We start from the raw sequence: 20,533 nt of genomic DNA on the forward strand, positions 1-20,533 counted from the left end.
CCCTCTGTCACCCCACTCCCCTCCCATCCCCTTTCCCCTTCCTTTCTTGTAGGGCAAGATAAATTTTTACGCCCGATTGCCTGTGTATCTTATTTTCTTGTTGCATGCAAAAACATTTTTGTTTGTTTTTGAACATCTGTTTTTAAAACTTTGAGTTCCAAATTCTCTCCCCTCTTCCCTTCCCACCCACCCTCCCTAAGAAGTCAAGCAATTCAACATAGGCCACATGGGTATCATTATGTATAACCCTTCCACAATACTCATGTTGTGAAAGACTAACTATATTTTGCTCCTTCCCAACCCATCCCCCTTTATTGAATTTTCTCCCTTGACCCTGTCCCCTTTCCAAAGTGTTTGTTTTTGACTGCCTCCACCCCCATCTGCCCTCTCCTCCATCATCCCCCCCATTTTGTTTTTATCTTCTTCCCTCTTCTTTCCTGTGGGGTAAGATTCCCAATTGGGTATGTATGGTATTCCCTCCTTAGGCCAAATCTGATGAGAGCAATGTTCACTCATTCCCCCCCTTATCTGCCCTCTCCCCTCCTCCCACAGAACTGCTTCTTCTTGCCACCTTTATGGGAGATAATCCATCTCATTCTATCTCTCCTTATCTCCCTCTCTCAGTATGTTCCTCTCTCATCCCTTAATTTGATTTTATTTCTTTTAGATATCTTCCCTTCATCTTCAACTCACCCTGTGTCCGCTCTCTCCCTCTCTCCCTCTCTCTCTCTCTCTCTCTCTCTCTCTATATATATATATATATATATATATATATGTATATATATACACATACACACATAGATATAGACATACATACACATTCACCCATATATATACATAAACATATATGTATGCATATTCCCTTCAGCTACCCTAATACTGAGGTCTCATGAATCATACACATCATCTTTCCATGTAGGAATGTCAACAAAACAGTTCACCTTTAGTAAGTCCCTTGCAATTTCTTTTTCTTGTTCTTTTTCTTGATTACCTTTTCATGCTTCTCTTGATTCTTGTGTTTGAAAGTCATATTTTCTATTCAGTTCTGGTCTTTTCACTGAGAAAGCTTGAAAGTCCTCTATTTTATTGAAAATCCATATTTTGCCTTGGAGCATGATACTCAGTTTTGCTGGGTAGGTGATTCTAGGTTTTAATCCTAGCTCCATTGACCTCTGGAATATCGTATTCCAAGCCCTTCGATCTCTTAATGTAGAGGCTGCCAGATCTTGGGTTATTCTGATTGGGTTTCCACAATACTCAAATTGTTTCTTTCTGGCTGCTTGCAGTGTTTTCTTCTTGATCTGGGAGCTCTGGAATTTGGCGACAATATTCCTGGGAGATTTCTTTTTGGGATCTATTTGAGGAGGCGATCGATGGATTCTTTCAATTTCTATTTTGCTCTGTGGCTCTAGAATGTCAGGGCAGTTCTTCTTGATAATTTCTTGAAAGATGATATCTAGGCTCTTTTTTTGATCATGGCTTTCAGGTAGTCCAATAATTTTTAAGTTGTCTCTCCTGGATCTATTTTCCAGGTCACTGGTTTTTCCAATGAGATATTTCACATTATCTTCCATTTTTTCATTCCTTTGGTTCTGTTTTATGATATCTTGATTTCTCATAAAATCACTAGCTTCCACTTGCTCCAATCTAATTTTTAAAGTAGTATATTCTTCAGTGGTCTTTTGGACCTCCTTTTCCATTTGGGTAATTCTGCCTTTCAAGGCATTCTTCTCGTCATTGGCTTTTTGGAGCTCTTTTGCCATTTGAGTTAGTCTGTTTTTTATGGTGTTGTTTTCTTCAGTGTATTTTTCGGTATTTTTTGGGGTCTCCTTTAGCAAGTCATTGACTTGTTTTTCATGGTTTTCTCGCATCCTTCTCATTTCTCTTCCCAATTTTTCCTCTACTTCTCTAACTTGCTTTTCCAAATCCTTTTTGAGCTCTTCCATGGCCTGGGACCAGTTCATGTTTTTCTTGGAGGCTTTTGGTGTAGGCTCTATGACTTTGTTGTCTTCTTTAGGCTGTATGTTTTGGTCTTCTTTGTCACCAAAGAAAGAATCCAAAGTCTGAGACTGAATCTCGGTGCGTTTTCGCTGCCTGGCCATAATCCCAGCCGACTAACTTGACCTTTGAGTTTTTCAGTGGGGTATGACTGCTTGTAGACTAGAGAGTTCTATGTTCCACGTTTGGGGGGAGGTGCCAGCTCTGCCACACCAGCACTGCTCCTTCCCCAACCCCCAACCCGGACTGGGCTTAGATCTTCGGCAGGCTGTGCACTCCTGCCCTGATCTGCCACTTAATTCCTCCCACCAGGTGGGCCTGGAGCCGGAAGTAACAACAGCTGTAGCTGCCCCACCTCCGCTGCCCCCGGAGCTGGAAGCCGAACCGCGAACTCCTTCTACTCGCGCAGCTTTTCCCACTAACCTTCTCCGCAGTCTTTGGTGTTTGTGGGTTAAGGAGTCTGGTAACTGCCGCAGCTCACTAATTCAGGGCGCTAGGGCCCCCTCCGCCCGGCTTCTGGTCTGGATGGTCCATGCCGTTCAGGCGGGGTTCTGCTCCACTCCGTTCCCAGCTCCCAGCTCCCAGCTCCGTGTGGGATAGACCTCACCCAGAGACCATCCAGGCTGTCCTGGGCTGGAGCCCTGCTTCCCTCTGCTGTTTTGTGGGTTCTGCCGTTCTAGAATTGGTTCAGAGCCATTTTTTATAGGTTTTTGGAGACACTCGGTACGGAGCTCACACTAGTTCCTGCTTACCAGCCGCCATCTTGGCTCCGCCCCCCTAAAGTTAATTATTTTGAGTAGTTTTTTTAGTTGATTCTTTAGTGTTCTCTAAATATTCTATCATATCATCTGCAAAGAGTAATAATTTTGTTTCCTCATTGCCTATTCTAATTCCTTCAATTTCTTTTTCTTCTCTTATTGCTAAAGCTAACATTTCTAGTACAATATTGAATAACAGTGGTGATAATAAATATCCTTGTTTCACCGCTGATCTTATTGGGAAAACTTCTACCTTATCCCCATTACATATAATGCTTGCTGTTGGTTTTAGATAGATACTACTTACCATTTTAAGGAAAACTCCATTCATTCTTGTGTTCTGTAGTGTTTTTAATAGGAATGGTTGCTGTATTTTGTCCAAAGCTTTTTCTGCATCTATTAAGATAATTGTGTGATTTCTGTTAGTTTTGTTAATGATATGGTCAATTATGCTGATCGTTTTCCTAATATTGAACCAGTCCTGCATTGCTGGTATAAATCTCACCTGGTGATAATTATATTATCCTGGTGATAAATTGCTGTAATCTCTTTGCTAATATTTTATTCAAAATTTTGGCTGCAATATTCATTAGGGAAATTGGTCTATAATTTTCTTTCTCTGTTCTGACTCTTCCTGGTTTTTAGATATCAGCACCATATTTGTGTCATAAAAAGATTTTGGTAGGATTCCTTTTTTGCCTGTTTTTCCAAATAGTTTGTATTGTATTGGAATTAATTGTTCTTTCATTGAATTCACTTTCAAACCTATCTGGCCTTGGCGATTTTTTTCTTAGGGACTTCATTGATTGCTTGTTCAATTTCTTTTTCTTTTTAATTATTTTTATATTTAATTTGCAACATTCAGTTCCACAGGTTTTTGGGTTCCAAAATTTCTCTCCCTCCCTCTCCTCTCCCCTCCCGCCAAAGATGGCATGTAATCCAATGTAGGTGCTATATTTACCTTCACATTGAACTTATTTACATAATAGTCCAGTTGTAAAGAAGAATTATAATGAATGGAATGAATCATGAGAATGGAGAAACGAAACCAAAAAGAAAGGAAAAAGGAAAAAGAAACAAATAGTTTGCCTCCATCTGCATTCAGATTCCATAATTCTTTTTCTGGGTGTGCATAGCTTTTTCCATAGTGAGTCTTTTAGAGCTGTATCTGAGCCTTGTATTGATGAGAAGAGTCAAGTCTATCAAAGTTAGTCCCTACAGATATCATGTGTCTGTAATCGTGTATATTGATCTCCTGGTTCTACTCTTCTCACTCAGCATCAGTTCAAATAAGTCATTCCAGGTTGTAATGAAGTCTGTCCACTCCTCATTTCTTATAGCACAGTAGTGTTCCATTGCATTCATATACCACAACTTGTTCAGCCATTCCCCAGTTGATGGACATCCCCTTGATTTCCAATTCTTTGCACCACAAAATAAGCTGCTATAAATATTTTTGTACATACGGGTTCCTTTCCCACTTGTCTGATCTCTTTGGGATATAGCCTTAAAAGTGGTATTGCTGGGTCAAAGGATATGCACATTTTTATAACCCTTTTGGTATAGTTCCAAATTGCTCTCCAGAATGGCTGGATCAGTTCACAACTCTACCAGCAGTGTAGCAATGTTCTAATTTTCCCACATCCTCTCCAACATTTATCATTTTCCTGTTTTGTTATGTGATCCAATCTGGCAGGAGAGATGTGGTACCTAGGAGTTGTTCTGATTTGCATTTCTCTAATCAATAGTGATTTAGAGCATTTTTTTCATATGACTATAGATATCTTTAAATTCTTCCTCTGAAAACTGCCTGTTCATATCCTTTAACCATTTCTCAGTTGGGGGATGACTTGTATTCCTATAAATTTGGTTCAGTTCCCTGTATATTTTAGAGATGAGGCCTTTATCAGAGATACTGTTTGTAAAGATTTTTTTCCAATTTCCTGTTTCCCTCCTAATCTTTGTTGCATTGGCTTTGTCTATACGAAAACTTTTCTATTTAACATAGTCATAATTATCCATTTTGCATTGTAATGCTCTGTATCTCTTGTTGGGTCATGAATTCTTCCCTTTCCCATAAATCTGACAGGTAAACTATTCCTTGCTCTCCCAAATTGCTTATAGTATCAGCCTTTATTCCTAAATCATGAACCCATTTTGACTTTATTTTGGTATATGGTGTAAGATACAGGTCTATGCCCAGTTTCTGCCATACTATTTTCTAGTTTTTGCAACGGTTTTTGTGAAATAGTGAATTCTTAACCCAGAAGCTGGATTCTTTGAGTTTACCAAAGAGTAGATTGCTATAGTCATTGACTATTGTGTCTTGTGTACCTAACCTATTCTACTGATCCACCACTCTGTTTCTTAGCCCATACCAAGTAGTTTTGATAACTGCTACACAAATGTTCCCAGCCCACAGGAGAGTGGGGGGAGTGCCTTGGAGCAGGCTGCTGAATCTGCTGCTGCTGCTGCTGCTATTACTGCAGAACCCCCACCTTGGGACCAGAGGCGCCACTTCCTCTGACACCCCTCGCCCCGCCCCCCCCCCCATCCTGGCTCCTGGAGTCACCCCAGCCTGGGCTACCTCGCCTCCCAGAATACCCTAATTTCTTTTTATAAGATGGGTTTATTTAAGTATTTTATTTCCTCTTCTACTAATCTGGGCAATGTACATTTTTGTAAATATTCATCTCTTTTTTGCTTAGATTGTCAGATTTATTGACATACAGGTGGCCCAAATAGCTCCTAATTATTGCTTTAATTTCCTCTTGATAGTGAATTCATCCCTTTCATTTTTGATACTAATAATTTGGTTTTCGAGGGGGCAGAGTCAAGATGGTGGCTTGAAAGCAGGGACTTGCATGAGCTCCCCCCACAGTCCCTCCAAAAACCTAAAAAAATGGCTCTGAACAAATTCTAGAGCTGCAGAACCCATGGAATAGCAGAGGGAAGCAGGGCTCCAGCCCAGGACAGCGTGGATAGTTGCTGGATAAGGTCTATCACACGGAGCTGGGAGAGGAGTAGAGCAAGGGCTGCGACCAGCCCAACCAGACCAGGAACCAGGCGGAACAGGCCCTAGCGCCCTGAATCAGTGAGCTGTGGCCGTTACCAAACTTCTCAACCCACAAACACCAAAGACAACAGAGAAGGTTAGTGGGAAAAGCTTCGGGGACAGAGCGAAAAGAGTTTGCGGTTCAGCCACCGCCCCAGGGGCAGCAGGGGTGGTGCAACTCTGAGGACAGAACTACAGCTGCAGTTGCTTCCAGCCCCCAACCCACCTGGTGGGAGGAATTGAGTGGCAGATCAGAGCCCGAGTGCAAAACCTGCTTAAGATCTGAGTCAGTCCTGGGTTGGCAGTTCTTGGAGAAGGAGGAGCACTGGTGTGGCAGAGCTTGCTGTGTAGAACTACCTCTGAAAACCGCAATGCAGCCCCTCAAGCTTGGGACAAAGTACTCTACAAACAGTCATTCCCCCCGCCTCCCCATCCCCCCACCCCCGATGAAAAACTCAAGGGTCAAGTAGTTGGCTGGGAACATGAACAGGCAGTGAAAACACACTCAGACTCAAACTCAGACTCTAGATTCCTTTTTTGGTGACAAAGAAGATCAAAACATAAAGCCAGAAGAAGTCAACAGAGTCAAAGAGCCTACATCAAAAGCCTCCAAAAAAACCATGAACTGGTCTTAGGCCATGGAAGAGCTCAAAAAGGATTTGGAAAAGCAAGTTAGAGAAGTAGAAGAAAATTTGGAAAGAGAAATGAGAGTGATGCAAGAAAACCATGAAACATGAGGCCCCAAAAAATACTGAAGAAAATAACACCTTAAAGAATAGACTAACCCAAATGGCAAAAGAGCTCCAAAAAGCCAATGACGAGAAGAATGCCTTGAAAGGCAGAATTACCCAAATGGAAAAGGAGGTCCAAAAGACCACTGAAGAAAATACTACCTTAAAAATTAGATTGGAGCAAATGGAAGCTAGTGACTTGATGAGAAATCAAGATACTATAAAACAGAACCAAAGGAATGAAAAAAATGGAAGCCAATATGAAATATCTCATTGGAAAAACCACTGACCTGGAAAATAGAGCTAGGAGAGATAATTTAAAAATTATTGACTACCTGAAAGCCATGATTAAAAAAAAAAAGAGCCTAGATACCATCTTTCAAGAAATTATCAAGGAGAACTGCCCTGATATTCTAGAGCCAGAGGGTAAAATAGAAATACATTACTACATTAAGGGATCAAAGGGCTTAGAATATGATATTCCGGAGGTCAATGGAGCTAGGATTAAAACCAAGAATCACCTACCCAGCAAAACTGAGTATCATGCTCCAAGGCAAAATATGGATTTTCAATAAAATAGAAGACTTTCAAGCTTTCTCAGTGAAAAGACCAGAGCAGAATAGAAAATTTGACTTTCAAACACAAGAATCAAGAGAAGCATGAAAATGTAATCAAGAAAAAGAAATCATAAGGGACTTACTAAGCTTGAACTGTTTTATTTACATTCCTACCTGGAAAGATGATGTGTATAACTCATGCGACCTCAGTATTAGGGTAACTGAAGGGAATATACGTATATATGTATATAGAGACAGAAGGCATGGGGTGAGTTGAATATGAAGGGATGATTACCAAAAAAAAAAAAAAATAAACAAATTAAGGGATGAGAGAGGAATATATTGAGAGAGGGAGAAAGGGAGAGATAGAATGGGGTAAATTATCTCGCATGAAATTGACAAGGAAAAGCAGTTGTGTTGGGAGGGAAGAGGGGGTAGGTGAGGGGGAATGAGTGAATCTTGCTCACATTGGATTTGACCTGAGGAGGAAATAACATACATACTCAAGTGGGTATCTTACCCCACAGGAAAGAAGGAAATAAATAAGGGGGGATGATAGAAGGGAGGGCAGATAGGGGGAGGAGGCAATCAAAAGCAAACACTTGAAAAGGGACAAGGTCGAGGGAGAAAATTGGATAAAGGGGGATAGGATAGGAAGGAGCAAAATACACAGTCTTTCACAACATGAGTTGTGGAAAGGTTTTGCACAATGATACACATGTGGCCCATGTTGAATTGCTTGCCTTCTTAGGGTGGGTGGGAAGAGAAGAGGGGAGAGAATTTGGAGGTCAAAGTTTTAAAAGCAGATGTTTAAAAAAAAGTTTTTGCCTGCAACTAGGAAATAAGATATACGGGCAGTGGGGCATAGAAATCTATCTTGCCCTACAGGAAAGTAAGGGAAAAGTGAATGGGGGGGAGAGGAGTGGGGTGGCAGAAGGGAGGGCTGACTGGGGAACGGGGCAATCAGAATATATGCCATCTTGGAGTGGGGGGGAGGGGAGAAATGGAGAGAAAATGTGTAATTCAAACTCTTGTGAAAATGCTCAGAACTAAAAGTATTAAATAAATAATGATTTTTTTAAAAAGATAATTTGGTTTTCTTTCTTTTTTTTTACCAGTTTAACCAGAGGTTTATCAATTTTTTTTTCATAAAACCAACTATTAATTCCATAGTTTTCTTCTATTTTATTAATCTTTGATTTTCAGAATTTCTAATTTGGAATTTAATTGATGATTTTTAATTTGTTCTTTTTCTGCTTTTCACTTTCCTGCCCAAATCATTGATCTCCTTCTTCTCTATTTTATTCATGTTAGCATGCATTTAGAGATATAAAATTTCCCGTAAGAACTGCTTTGGCTGCATCCTGTAAGTTTATTGTTATTTTTCTTTTTCATGACATCATTGATTGTTTCTATGGTTTGTTGTTTGACTCACTCATTTTTTGGGAGTAGATTTTTTTAGTTTCCAATTAATTTTTAGTCTACTTTTAACATGTAATTTTTATTTCATCATAATCTGAAAAGGATGTATTTAGTATTTCTGCTTTTCTGCATGGGATTGTTAAGGTTTTGGTCAGTTTTTGTGTAGGTGCCATGTACTGCTAAGAACAAAGGTATATTTCTTTCCCCATTCACTCTTCTCTAGAGGTATATCATATCTAACTTTTCTAAAATTATATTCACCTTCTCAACTTTATTCTTGTTTATTTTGTGGTTAGATTTCTCTATTTCTCACAGCGGGGAAGTTAAGGTCCCCTACTAGTATAGTTTTGTTGTCTGTTTCTTCCTGTAACTCACTTAATTTCTCTAAGAATTTGGATGCCATACAGCTTGGGGAAAATTATTACTTCATTGTCTATAATACCTTTTAGCAAGATGTAGTTTCCTTTCTTATCTTTTTAATTAGGTCTATTTCTGCTTTTGCTTTGTCTGACATCAGGACTGCTACCCTGCCTTTTTTTTTTCTTACTTCAAATGAAGCATAATATATTTTGCTCTAGTCTTTTACCTTTATTCTGTGTGTATCTATCTGCTTCAGATGTGTTTCTTGTAAACACTATACTGTAGGATTTTATTTTTTAATCCATTTTATGGATGAGTTCACATTCACATTTACAGTTTAGTTTACTGTGCAGTTTCCCCCTGTTTATACTTTTCTTTCCCCTTTGCTACTGTCCCTCCTTACCTGTGTTTTGCTTCTGATCACCACTTCCCTCAATCTGCCCTCCCTTCTATCAGTCCCCATCCCTTTTCTTTCCCCCTTCCCCTACTACTTCTGTCCTCTCTTTAATCTACCCCACTCCTTTTTCTTTCCTCTTTCTCCTCCTACTTCCCTGTAGGGTAAGATAAATTTCTATAGCCTATTGAGTGTGTATATTATTCTTTCTTTGAACTAAATCCAGTGAGAGTAAGGTACAAACAATGTTTACCTCACTCCCTTCTTTCCCTCTACTCTGACAGGTCTTTTGTGCATCTTCATGTGATGTAATTTACACTTCTCCCAGTAGAATCCTTTTTTTCACCCTTTAATCATCACATCAAAGTCAACTTATTCCCACACCCTCTGTCTGTGTACACCCCTTCTAAATGCCGTAATAAAGATACCAGTTCTCAAGACTTACAAGTATCATTTTACCATGTAAGAATGTAAACAGTATAACCTTATTGAATAATAATTTTTTTATGCTTCCTTTTATTTGAGGATTGAATTTTCTGTTCAACTCTGGTATTTTTATCAGGAATGATTCACAGTGTCCTATTTCATTGAATGTCCATCTTTTGCCCTGAAAAATTGTATTTTTCTGGGTAGTTGATTCTTGGTTGTAATCCAAGCTCCTTTGCCTTCTGGAATATGGTATTCTAAGTCATCTGATCTTTTAATATTAAAACTGCTAAGTCCTGTGCAATCCTGACTCTGGCTCCATGATATCTGAATTGTTTCTTTTTAGCTGTTTCCAATATTTTCTCCTTGACCTGATAATTCTGGAATTTGCCTACAATATTCCATGGAGTTTTCATTTTGGAATCTCTTTCAGGAGAGGATTGGTGGATTCTTTCAATGACTATTTTCCCCTCTGACTGTAGGATATCAGAGCAGTTTTCCTTTATAATTTCTTGAAAGATGCTATCCAGCCTCTTTTTTTGACCATGGCTTTCAGTTAGTCCCCTAATTCTTAAATTATCTCTACTGGATCTATTTTCCAAGTCAGTTTTTGCAATGAAGTATTCTACACTTTCTTATATTTTACTTTTTCTTTTCTTTTCTTTTTTTTTTTTTTTTGGTTTGTTTGACTGATTCTTGATGTCTCCTGGAATCATTAGCTTCCACTTGCCCAATTCTAATTTTTAAGGAGTTTTTTTCAGTAAATTTTTGTGCTTCCTTTTCAAAGCTATTTGCTTTTTTTTTTTTTTTTTTGACCATTTATCAGTTGGGGAATGACACATATTCTTAAATATTTGACAAAGTTCTTCATATGTTTTAGATTGAGACCTCTAATTAACTGTCTGGAAAAATTTTCCCCCTATTTTCTGTTTTTTTTTCTAATCTTGGCTATATTTGTTTTATTTGTTTAAAAAAAACCCTTTTTAATTTAACATAATTAAAATTGTCCATTTTATACCTGACTTTGTTGTCTGTCTCTTGTTTATTCATAAGTGTTCATCTCTCCATAAGCCTGATAAGTAATAAATTCAACTCTTTTTTTCAGTTACCTGGAGTTCAGTATTTTTTTAAATTTTTTTTTGTAGTTTTTGTGTATTATGTTCTGTTGGGTCTACTTATTTTGCACTTTGTCAGTTAATGCACATCTTCTGGTGCTTCTCAGAATTCCTTGCATTTGTTATTTTTAACTTTGTAATAATAGTCCAGTGTTATTCATATGACATTTTTTTCCTAGCTGTTCTTTATTGGCGAGAATTCCATTTGTTTCTGGTTCTTTGTTACCCCAAAGAGTGCTCTTATGAATGTTTTTGTATAAAAACTCAGTTGTAGCCTTGGTCTGAATATACAGAAGGAGTATAGGGAGAATACAACATGGTACAGTGGAAATAGCCCTGGATTTGAAGCTGGAAGGTCCTGGGCTCAAAATGCACACCTACCATTTATTTCCTTTTTGACCTCAAGCAAGTCACTTTCCTTTTCTGAGCCTTACTTCCCTAGTGTGTAAAATGTGAAAATTGGACTCTAAAGTCTCTTCCAGCTCTAAATATATGAATTGGAAAGTAATGGTCCTTTAACAACCTTTTCAGCAGTAAAATAATTTTCACATACTGTTACATGCAGGAGATTGTGTTCCCCCATGCTCACTTTTGCTTTTAGAGTTCCAGGAGCGTTGAACACAATTGTGTTCATTTCAGAGCAGCACATTTTAAGAAGTGCAGCAATTGGATGAAAAGAGGAAGGTAACTGCCTTAGTTATGAAGAGATTAGGCTGATTGGTCAAAGGGACTAGGCTTGTTTATCCTGGAAGAGAAGACTTAGGACCACATTATAGCTATCTTCAACTATTTCATTATCATTGTTTTATTTCAGCAAGTAGAAAAGGAATTATCCTGCTCAGATAATTACTCAGCTCAGAGGGCAGAAGTAGGAGCCATGAGGGCACATAGTTTAAAAAAAAATGTTTAAAATTGATGTGATTGGAACCATTTATAACAATAAGCCTTTATTGAGCACCTACAAAGTGCCAAGCACTGTGCTAAGTGCTGAGGATACAAGATGACAATAAGGGCCCCTGCCCTAAAGGAGCTTACAAACTAATTGGAGAGGAATTCTTTTTAAAGAAATTTTATTCATTTAATTTTAAATTCATAGAATGAAATTAGCATTTCCAAAACATAGTATAATAAAAAAATATATATAATTGCTTGTGAAACTGCAAATTTATTATGTACAACTTGCCATTCCTTTTAAATATATAATAAAGTTATCAGGTAAATTTCTTTTTTTCCCTTCCCTCCTCCCCTACCCCTAGAGATGGCTACCATTAGAAATGTGTGTGTGTGTGTGTGTGTGTGTGTGTGTGTGTGTGTGTGTGTGTGTAAAATCATTCTATCCATACTTCTATTTATCAGTTTTTTCTATGTGCCTGCTATATATCAGACAATGTCCTGGGAACAAATAAATAAATGAAACAATCCGCTCTGGTAAGTGAAAAATGAAATGCCTGAGGAAACAAAGGTTCAGTCTTTTGGGCATGTCACTTTATTGAGCAATGCATGGCAATTGCCCAACAAACTGGGATCAGGCCCCTTCTTCAGCTTTGGGCTAGACCCTGAATATAGGGGTAGGTGTACTTTTATACATTAAAAACAATCAAAAAGGACCAGTTAATTAAAAACAAATAATATATTACATAATCTGATTTCTAATTAGAGGAAATATTAGTAACTTTCCACATGGGGGGAGGTCGAGCAACCGGTCCAGTTCCCTGAATTCAGAAAACAAGGTGTCACACTCCACCCAGGTGTCTGTATACAACAAAGGAACTTGGAAACAATAGCTAATTGTTCACTATGGAGCTAGTTTTCAGAGAAGACATACAGGTTGCTATATCAGCAAGGCTATAAACACAACATCGATGATAATTGTGGTTATGCCTGTGTAGTTCTGTATCACAAAAGACTCTACATGTAGAAGGTAGAAGTAGTAAAACATTTATTCAGACACCAAATAACCAGATCCCATAACCAAGCCATCAGCTCCCACCAGTGAGCCCACTTTATCATAACAGCAAGGAACTTAAAACACAGTATCTCAGCATGGAGCTTCACTATGCCAAAACCTCTCTGCCCCCTACTGGGACCTTGCCAAATGAGAAGGAAACTTAAAAGCACAGCATATCTGTTCTTTCCCTCATCTCTAACTGTCATAACTGCTCTAACTACTCTTATCAGCATTTCCTGTGATACAACTTCCTTTACCTCTCAGCAAGCTCCTCCCACCACATGTGACTTAGGCTTCCTGTGATGTAAGTAGGTCACATGGCCTATTAATGGTGGGAAAGATCTTCAGATCTAAATTGCTATTACAGTTGCTTGAGATGTACAATTGTGGGAAAACTCCTTACATTAATCTTTTTGAATCTGACTGGGTTTCTGGTCAGCATAACCTCGGTCCTTAGGTAAGGGTCTCTAAACACCAGATAGAGGTGGTCTCCTTTCCCAGCCACACAGAGCTAGGTTCAAACAATGCAATAAGGTTTTCTCCCAATTCCCATAATTCAGTCAATTTTTCTCACAAGACAGAAGTTGGGCTAAACCAAAAATTGAACAGAAAAAACTGAGCTACCTCCAGAATTGAGTCAAAATGGAGTCAGTGTGATTGATTCAATTCCCTCAATTCCCTGTGCCATTTACTGTCCTAATGCCTTCAGTTACCTCACCCTACTGGCAAGCAGTTTACATTTGGATTTCATAAGAGTGAGTGCTGTAGCTGGGTAAGCACAACTATTTCTGGTATTTCAGGAATCGGTGACATTCAAGGATGTGGCAGTGGAATTCACCCAGGAGGAATGGATACAATTGAACCGATCTCAGAAAAAGTTGTACAGGGATGTGATGCTGGAGAACTATGGGAACTTGGTCTCTCTGGGTAAGAACAGCTACATAGTCTTGATATATACTATGGTAGCTTTCAAGATTTTAACAGTTATTCTTTGGCATTTAAAAGGAAACTATTCCTAACCCTTTTGTAGCCAAGGGACAGATGGCTTGTGCTAACTGTTTCCAGGAAAAAGGTCTTTGCTTAGTATGCCTGGAAATTGATTTCTTGATTTGTCGTTATCTTTGAGAATGTATCTTCCCCTCTCTGTTTCTTCAAATCCAAGATTTTCATTTTGATCCCAGTGTAGGTTTCATCATACAAAGTCCCACTGTCTAAGCAGGGAGTGAGTCACATGATCTATTTGCTCCTAGTCCTGTTCAGTAATCCATTTTACCATAATATAGAATATCTTTGAGTGGTCCTTCTTACTATCCTTGAGGTCCTCCTAGCATGCCTACTTTTTTCCTAAAGAAGGCTTGAACTCGTTTTTAATTCTTTTTAGCAAGTTTTATGGATGCTTTAAAAAAAATGCAATTTTTCCTCCCCTTCCACCTAAAAAAAGAAAGAAAGAAAAAAGCCTAGTTCTCCCTCCAACCAACCCATTGAGCCTTCCATGGCTGAAAAAAAAAACAACTGACGAAATCAGCTAATATAGTACCCTTGGTGGCGTAAGATGCATTCAGCTCCTTTATCCCCCACCTTTCTACTAAGAGTTGTAAGGACTATTTCATCTATCTGTTTTATGATGGAACTCTGAGATGCCTGCTTAGCACTTTTTCATTTTCAACTAACAGGATTTGCAGTTGACAAACCAGATGTGATCTACCAGTTGGAAAGAAATGAAGCATCTTGGACGCCAGAGGCAAATACTCCAAGAAACAGCTGTCCAGGTGACTATGTAAAAACCAAGCAGATAGGTCGTGGCAAAATACTGATCTCTTGGTCATTTTAGGTCAAAGCTCCTGTAAGATGTTGAACAGAGTGGTCTGTCAAAGCTTCTCAAGTCTGTTGAGAGAAGCTAAGACTTCAAAACTTCATTTTTTGCCTCAAGACGTTACTTTTTAATGTATCTTTTTACTGAAATGTACCTCCACTGTCAAAGAAGGTTGTTGCCTCAATACAGGGCAGTTATTTCTCTTCTATTCATTGAAGATTATGTTAAGCAGGCATTTTTCTACCTCACTTGCATGAATTCATTCTCTCTTTTAAAATAAGTGTATCACTTAAAATATTAAGTAATGTGCTCATTTTGCTTCTGAGTTCTCTTCTGATACTTCCTTCTGTTTTGTTTTTATGATTATGTTGTTTTACTGCTGTTACTTTTTAAAATATTTAACCCTAACCTAATTCCCCTTTCTTCAGCCTATCATGTTATGTGTCATCCTGTTTTTCTTTATGCTTTGAAATTATGTTTATAAAGGCACATTTACATGTTCATGTGGTAGGACTTATGTATGTAGTCATAAGCCCATCATTGGACCATTATTTTGCTCTTTCACAAAAAGCTGTTGTAAAAATTTTACAGAGAGTGTTTTGTTTGCTTTCAGTAACATTTTGAGGATGGAGACCTTTTAGTGGGGCCAGTGGGTCAAAGGGTATCAGCAGTTTTGTAGCTGTGGCTGAAATTGCTGTTACTTTTCAGAATAATGGCAGGAGCAGCCTAATAAATAGCTATTTCAATATAACTGCCAAAATTTATCATTTTAAATTATCTTTGCTAATCTGGTAGTTGTTTATTGCTAGCTCTAAATAGTTTTCATTTTTACTTCTTTGTTTACCAGAGTTTGAATAATGTTTTAAATAGTTATTAATTTCTCTTGTCAAAAATACCTGTTTGTCTTCCTCTTACAAATTTAATCAATTGCTTACAAAAGAGATATGGTGGATTTTTAAGGAAATTTAAGGCACAATTGTCATATTTTTCCCCTTATTTCTTCTTTATTCTGTTTACTTCATATATGTATTTCTCCTCCTCACTCTAAACTCACTTCTCTGTTTTCTTTCTGTTCAATCTTTCTTTTCCCTTCCTGTTTTCACTTCAGATGGTAAGGATTTATTTGCAAGTTCTCAGTCATCTGTTTTTTTCTGAATAGCCATATTCCATTCAAATGTCAACCACTTATAGTAGAGTTAAGCTTCATTCATTCTTCCAGGTAATTTCATCCTAAGTTAATTCATTTACATATATTACCTTTGAGTCATATTTTCACATAAGATAAATTTATCCTTAGTGAAAGACTAGTGAGAGTAGCCTTCTCAAGTGAGAAGGCAAGACAATAGCTCTAAAACCTTGAGCAACTAAGTACCTTGGGAAAGGGCAAAAAAGGCAGGGTTAATCAGCTCTTTATTCTTCCTTTCAGAGAGCAGAGAATTTATTGGAGATAAACCTCTTGAATGTAGTGAATGTGGGAAGGCCTTCAGGAACAAGAAGTATCTTTCTGTGCATCAGAAAATTCATACTGGAGAGAAACCTCATGAATGTAGTGAATGTGGGAAGGCCTTCAGGTATAAGTCAAAACTTATATTGCGTCAGAGTATTCATACTGAAGAGAAACCTTATGAATGTAGTAAATGTGGAAAGACCTTCAGGTGGAAGTCGTATCTGAACCTGCATTACAGAATTCATACTGGAGAGATGCTTTATGAATGTAAGGAGTGTGGGAAGGCTTTTCTCTCCAACTCTGAACTTGTTAAGCATCAAAGAATTCATACAGGAGAGAAACCTTACAAATGTAGTGAATGTGGAAAGACCTTCAGGAGTAAGAGACGTCATACTGAGCATCACAGAATTCATACTGGAGAGATGCTTTATAAATGTAAGGAGTGTGGGAAGGCTTTTCTCTCCAACTCTGAACTTGTTAAGCATCAAAGAATTCATACAGGAGAGAAACCTTATGAATGTAGTGAATGTGGGAAGATCTTCAGGAGTAAATCAGAGCTTACTTTGCATCGGAGAATTCATACTGGAGAGAAACCTTATGAATGTAGTGAATGTGGGAAGACCTTCAGGAATAATTCAGAGCTTACTGTGCATCAGAGAATTCATACAGGAGAGAAACCTTACGAATGTAGTGAATGTGGAAAGGCCTTCAAGAGTAAGAGGCGTCATACTTTACATCAGAGAATTCATACTGGAGAGATGCTTTGCAAATGTAAGGAATATGGGAAGACTTTCCCCTCTAACTCAGAACTTGGTAAGCATCATAAAATTCATACAGGAGAGAAACCTTATGAATGTAGTGAATGTGGAAAGGCCTTCAGGATTAAGTCAGAGCTTACTATGCATCAGAGAATTCATACTGGGGAGAAACCCTATCAATGTAGTGAATGTGAGAAGGCCTTCAGGATTAAGTCACAACTTACAGTGCATGAGAAAATTCATGCTGGGGAGATGATTTATAAATGTAAGGAGTGTGGGAAGGCTTTTCTCACCAACTCAGAACTTGTTAAGCATCAAAGAATTCATACGGGAGAGAAACCTTATGAATGTAGTGAATGTGGTAAGGCCTTCTTTAGAAAGCCAGAGCTTAGTGTGCATAAGAGAATTCATACTGGAGAGAAACCTTATGAATGTAGGGAATGTGGAAAGACCTTCAGGAGTAAGAGACGTCATACTGAGCATCAGAGAATTCACACGGGAGAGAGACTTTATGAGTGTAAGGAATGTGGGAAGGCTTTTCTCTGCAACTCAGAACTTGTTAAGCATCAAAGAATTCATACTGGAGAGAAACCTTATGAATGTAGTGAATGTGGAAAGGCCTTTAGGTGTAAAACACAACTTACAGTGCACCAGAGAGTTCATACTGGAGAGAAACCTTATGAATGTAGGGAATGTGGGAAGACCTTGAGGAGTAAGAGACGTCATACTTTGCGTCAGAGAATTCACACTGGAGAGATACTTTATGAATGTAAGGAGTGTGGGAAGGCTTTTCTCTCCAACTCAGAACTTGTTAAGCATCAAAGAATTCATACGGGAGAGAAACCTTACGAATGTAGTGAATGTGGAAAGGCCTTTAGGAGTAAGGCACAACTTACAGTGCACCAGAGAGTTCACACTGGAGAGAAACCTTATGAATGTAGTGAATGTGGGAAGACCTTCAGGACTAACTCACAACTTACAGTGCATCAGAAAATTCATACTGATGAGAAACCTTATGAATGTAGTGAATGTGGAAAGACCTTCAGGAGGAAGCTACATCATACTTTACATCAGAGAATTCATACTGGTGACATTCTTTATGAATGTAAGGAATGTGGGAAGGCTTTCCCCTATAACTCACATCTTACTCAACATCAAAAAATTCATACTGGAGAGAAACCTTATGAATGTAGTGAATGCGGGAAGGCCTTCAAGAGTAACTCACATCATAGAGTACATCAGAGAATTCATACTGGAGAGAAACCTTATAAATGTAGCAAATGTGGAAAGGCCTTCACGAGAAAGGCACATCTTACTGTGCATCAGAAAATTCATGCTGGAGACATTGTTTTTGAATGTAAGGAGTGTGGGAAGGCTTTCCTGTGCAACTCGGAACTTACTCTACATCAAAGAATTCATACTGAAGAGAAATCTTATAAATACAAAAAGGCCTTCAGGAGGAAGGCACAACTTACTGAGCGTCAAAAAACTCGTATTAGAGAGAGACAATATGAATGCAGTAAATGTGGAAAGGCCTTCAGGAAGAAGGAGTATCTTACTGTACATCAGAAAATTCATACTGGAGACTTTCTTTATAAATGCAAGGAGTGTGGGAAGACTTTCCCCTACAACTCAGATCTTACTCAACATAAAAGAATTCATACTGAAGAGAAACCTTATGAATGTGATGAATGTGGGAAGACCTTTACCTTACAGACCTTTACTCAACACCAAAGAATTCATTCAGGAAAAAAGCCTTAGGAATGGAATGCATGTAGGAAGGCCTTTGAATGGAGGTCACTACTTAATGTCCATCAGAGAATTCATCCTGGTGAGATTCCTCATGAATGTAAGGAGTATGGGAAGGCCTTCCATTGCAACTCAGATCTTATTAAACATCCAGAATTCATGCTGGAGAAAAAAAAAACCTCGTGTGTGTAGTGAATATGAGAAGACCTTAAGGAAGAAGCCACATCTTAATGTGCATCAGAGAATTCATACTGGAGAAATTGTTTAAGAATGTGAGTAATGTGGGAAGACCTTCCATCACCAGTCAGATCTTTCTCAACTTCAAATAATTCATACCTTATGAATGTAATGTACAAGGGAAGGCCTTCCACCTGAGTGTTGTTTTTACTCAACAACCGACATTCATACTGGAGAGAGACTTTATGAATGCAATGAATGTGGGAAGATCTTTAGCCTGAAGACACAACTTGCTCAACATCAAAGAACTAATTCTGTGGAGAAGCCTTTTGAGTTTTTCTGAAGGGGATGCCTTTAGACTAAGGACACTGTATCTATCAGTGAATTCATACTAGAGTGATCCTTCATGAATGTAAGGGGTGTGGAACTGACTAGTTGACTAGACTGTGATTCTGAATCCCTGGATGCAGCTCAGAGAACCCTTATTTTAACCCCATGGGAGAAGATATCCCTCCCCTCTGCAGAGGCCTCAAAGGAGAAAGGCTGCCTATGTGTCTCTTTTGTTCTGGACCTGTGATTTCATCCTTATGGGGAAGTCATTGTGTGGATTATCTACCCCCATCAAGATGGACAACAGCTCTATAAACCAGGGCTGTCCAACCTTAGGTTTTTATTGAAACAATAGACAATATATTTTAATTTGCCATTTTAGTGAGACCTCTGAGGTAGCTTGCCTTTGGTTACTAAAGCATTTATATAAATTTTTATGCTTGTAGGCAGACCACATAAATAGTACCGCGGGCTGCGTTTTGGACAGCCCTACTGTAAACAATTGTCCTAGGCAAACCATGATTCTAGAGGACTGAAGATAATCATACCGCCCATCTCTTTCTGGAAAGGTGATAGATTTAAAATACAGATTGAAACTTAAATTTTGGGGTATGACCAATGTGGGGATTTATTTTGCAGGACTATACATGTCTGTATGTATGTGTTGATGATCATTTTTATATAAATCTAGTAATTTCAATAAGAGGAAGAGCCTGAATTGTTTGACCAGAGGGAGAGCCCAAACTGATTAACTAGGCTTAAGCTGATTAACCAGAAGAAGAATTTGAACCTAGCAACCTCTTTGTTCTCAAAGTAAACTCAGAGAATACCTTTTCCTGTGTCAGCAAGGCCAGATCAGCTGACCTAAGAGCATTCTTTCCTCTGCCTATTAACCATTAAAGGATGAGACCCTTATCCCAAGAAACTCTCTTGCTTAATATTTTATGGGCGTAGACTATGTTATGGAATGTTAATGGTAAATTAAACACAGAAATGCTAGGTTATAGTTTCATCTGACCCTTGTCAACTCTCTTACTGTATTTACAGCCTATTCCATTAAGGAAAATCCTTTTCTTGTATCATGGTTAAACATACATGGAGATCATAAAATTGAATAACACAGATATGCTGAATTGTGACTGTTCTAAAAATATTTAAATATAAAAATATTTTTCTGTTCAGGCAGTCAGACTTTGTCTGGCTCCATACATGTATGTATCTGCTAAACTTTAAGGGAATAAATGAATATGTAATATAAAATTTTCTATCACCTAGCTTGTTGCTTCCTTTAACCAGACTTTCAGGGTTAACGGTTAATGAAGGTTATACTTGTCTTTTTTTTCTATGAGAGTGATGATAAAATAATTGCTAAAAATAAAAGCAAATTTTTAAATAAAAAAATAATCTATAATCAAGGTCTAGTCGAACAAGTCTAGATCTCCTGAGATGAATATATATAAACCACCATTACATAAGGGGCAGTTAGGTGGTGTAG

At 38.2% G+C, this 20,533-nt stretch overlaps 1 protein-coding gene across 1 annotated transcript in view; it reads left to right on the forward strand.

Moving 5' to 3' along the window:
* Positions 1 to 20,072, forward strand: part of LOC118842732 (zinc finger protein 420-like) — a 39,646-nt gene extending 19,574 nt beyond the window's left edge. The window contains exons 7-9 of the mRNA XM_036750106.1: positions 13,565 to 13,691; positions 14,438 to 14,533; positions 16,004 to 20,072. Coding sequence (XP_036606001.1) covers positions 13,565 to 13,691; positions 14,438 to 14,533; positions 16,004 to 18,543 — 2,763 coding nt within the window. The 3' untranslated portion in view covers positions 18,544 to 20,072. The remainder of the gene's footprint in view (positions 1 to 13,564; positions 13,692 to 14,437; positions 14,534 to 16,003) is intronic.
* The last annotated feature ends 461 nt before the right edge of the window (positions 20,073 to 20,533 follow it).

The sequence above is a fragment of the Trichosurus vulpecula genome, chromosome 3 (genome assembly GCF_011100635.1).
Source record: "Trichosurus vulpecula isolate mTriVul1 chromosome 3, mTriVul1.pri, whole genome shotgun sequence".
NCBI classification, from domain to species: domain Eukaryota; kingdom Metazoa; phylum Chordata; class Mammalia; order Diprotodontia; family Phalangeridae; genus Trichosurus; species Trichosurus vulpecula.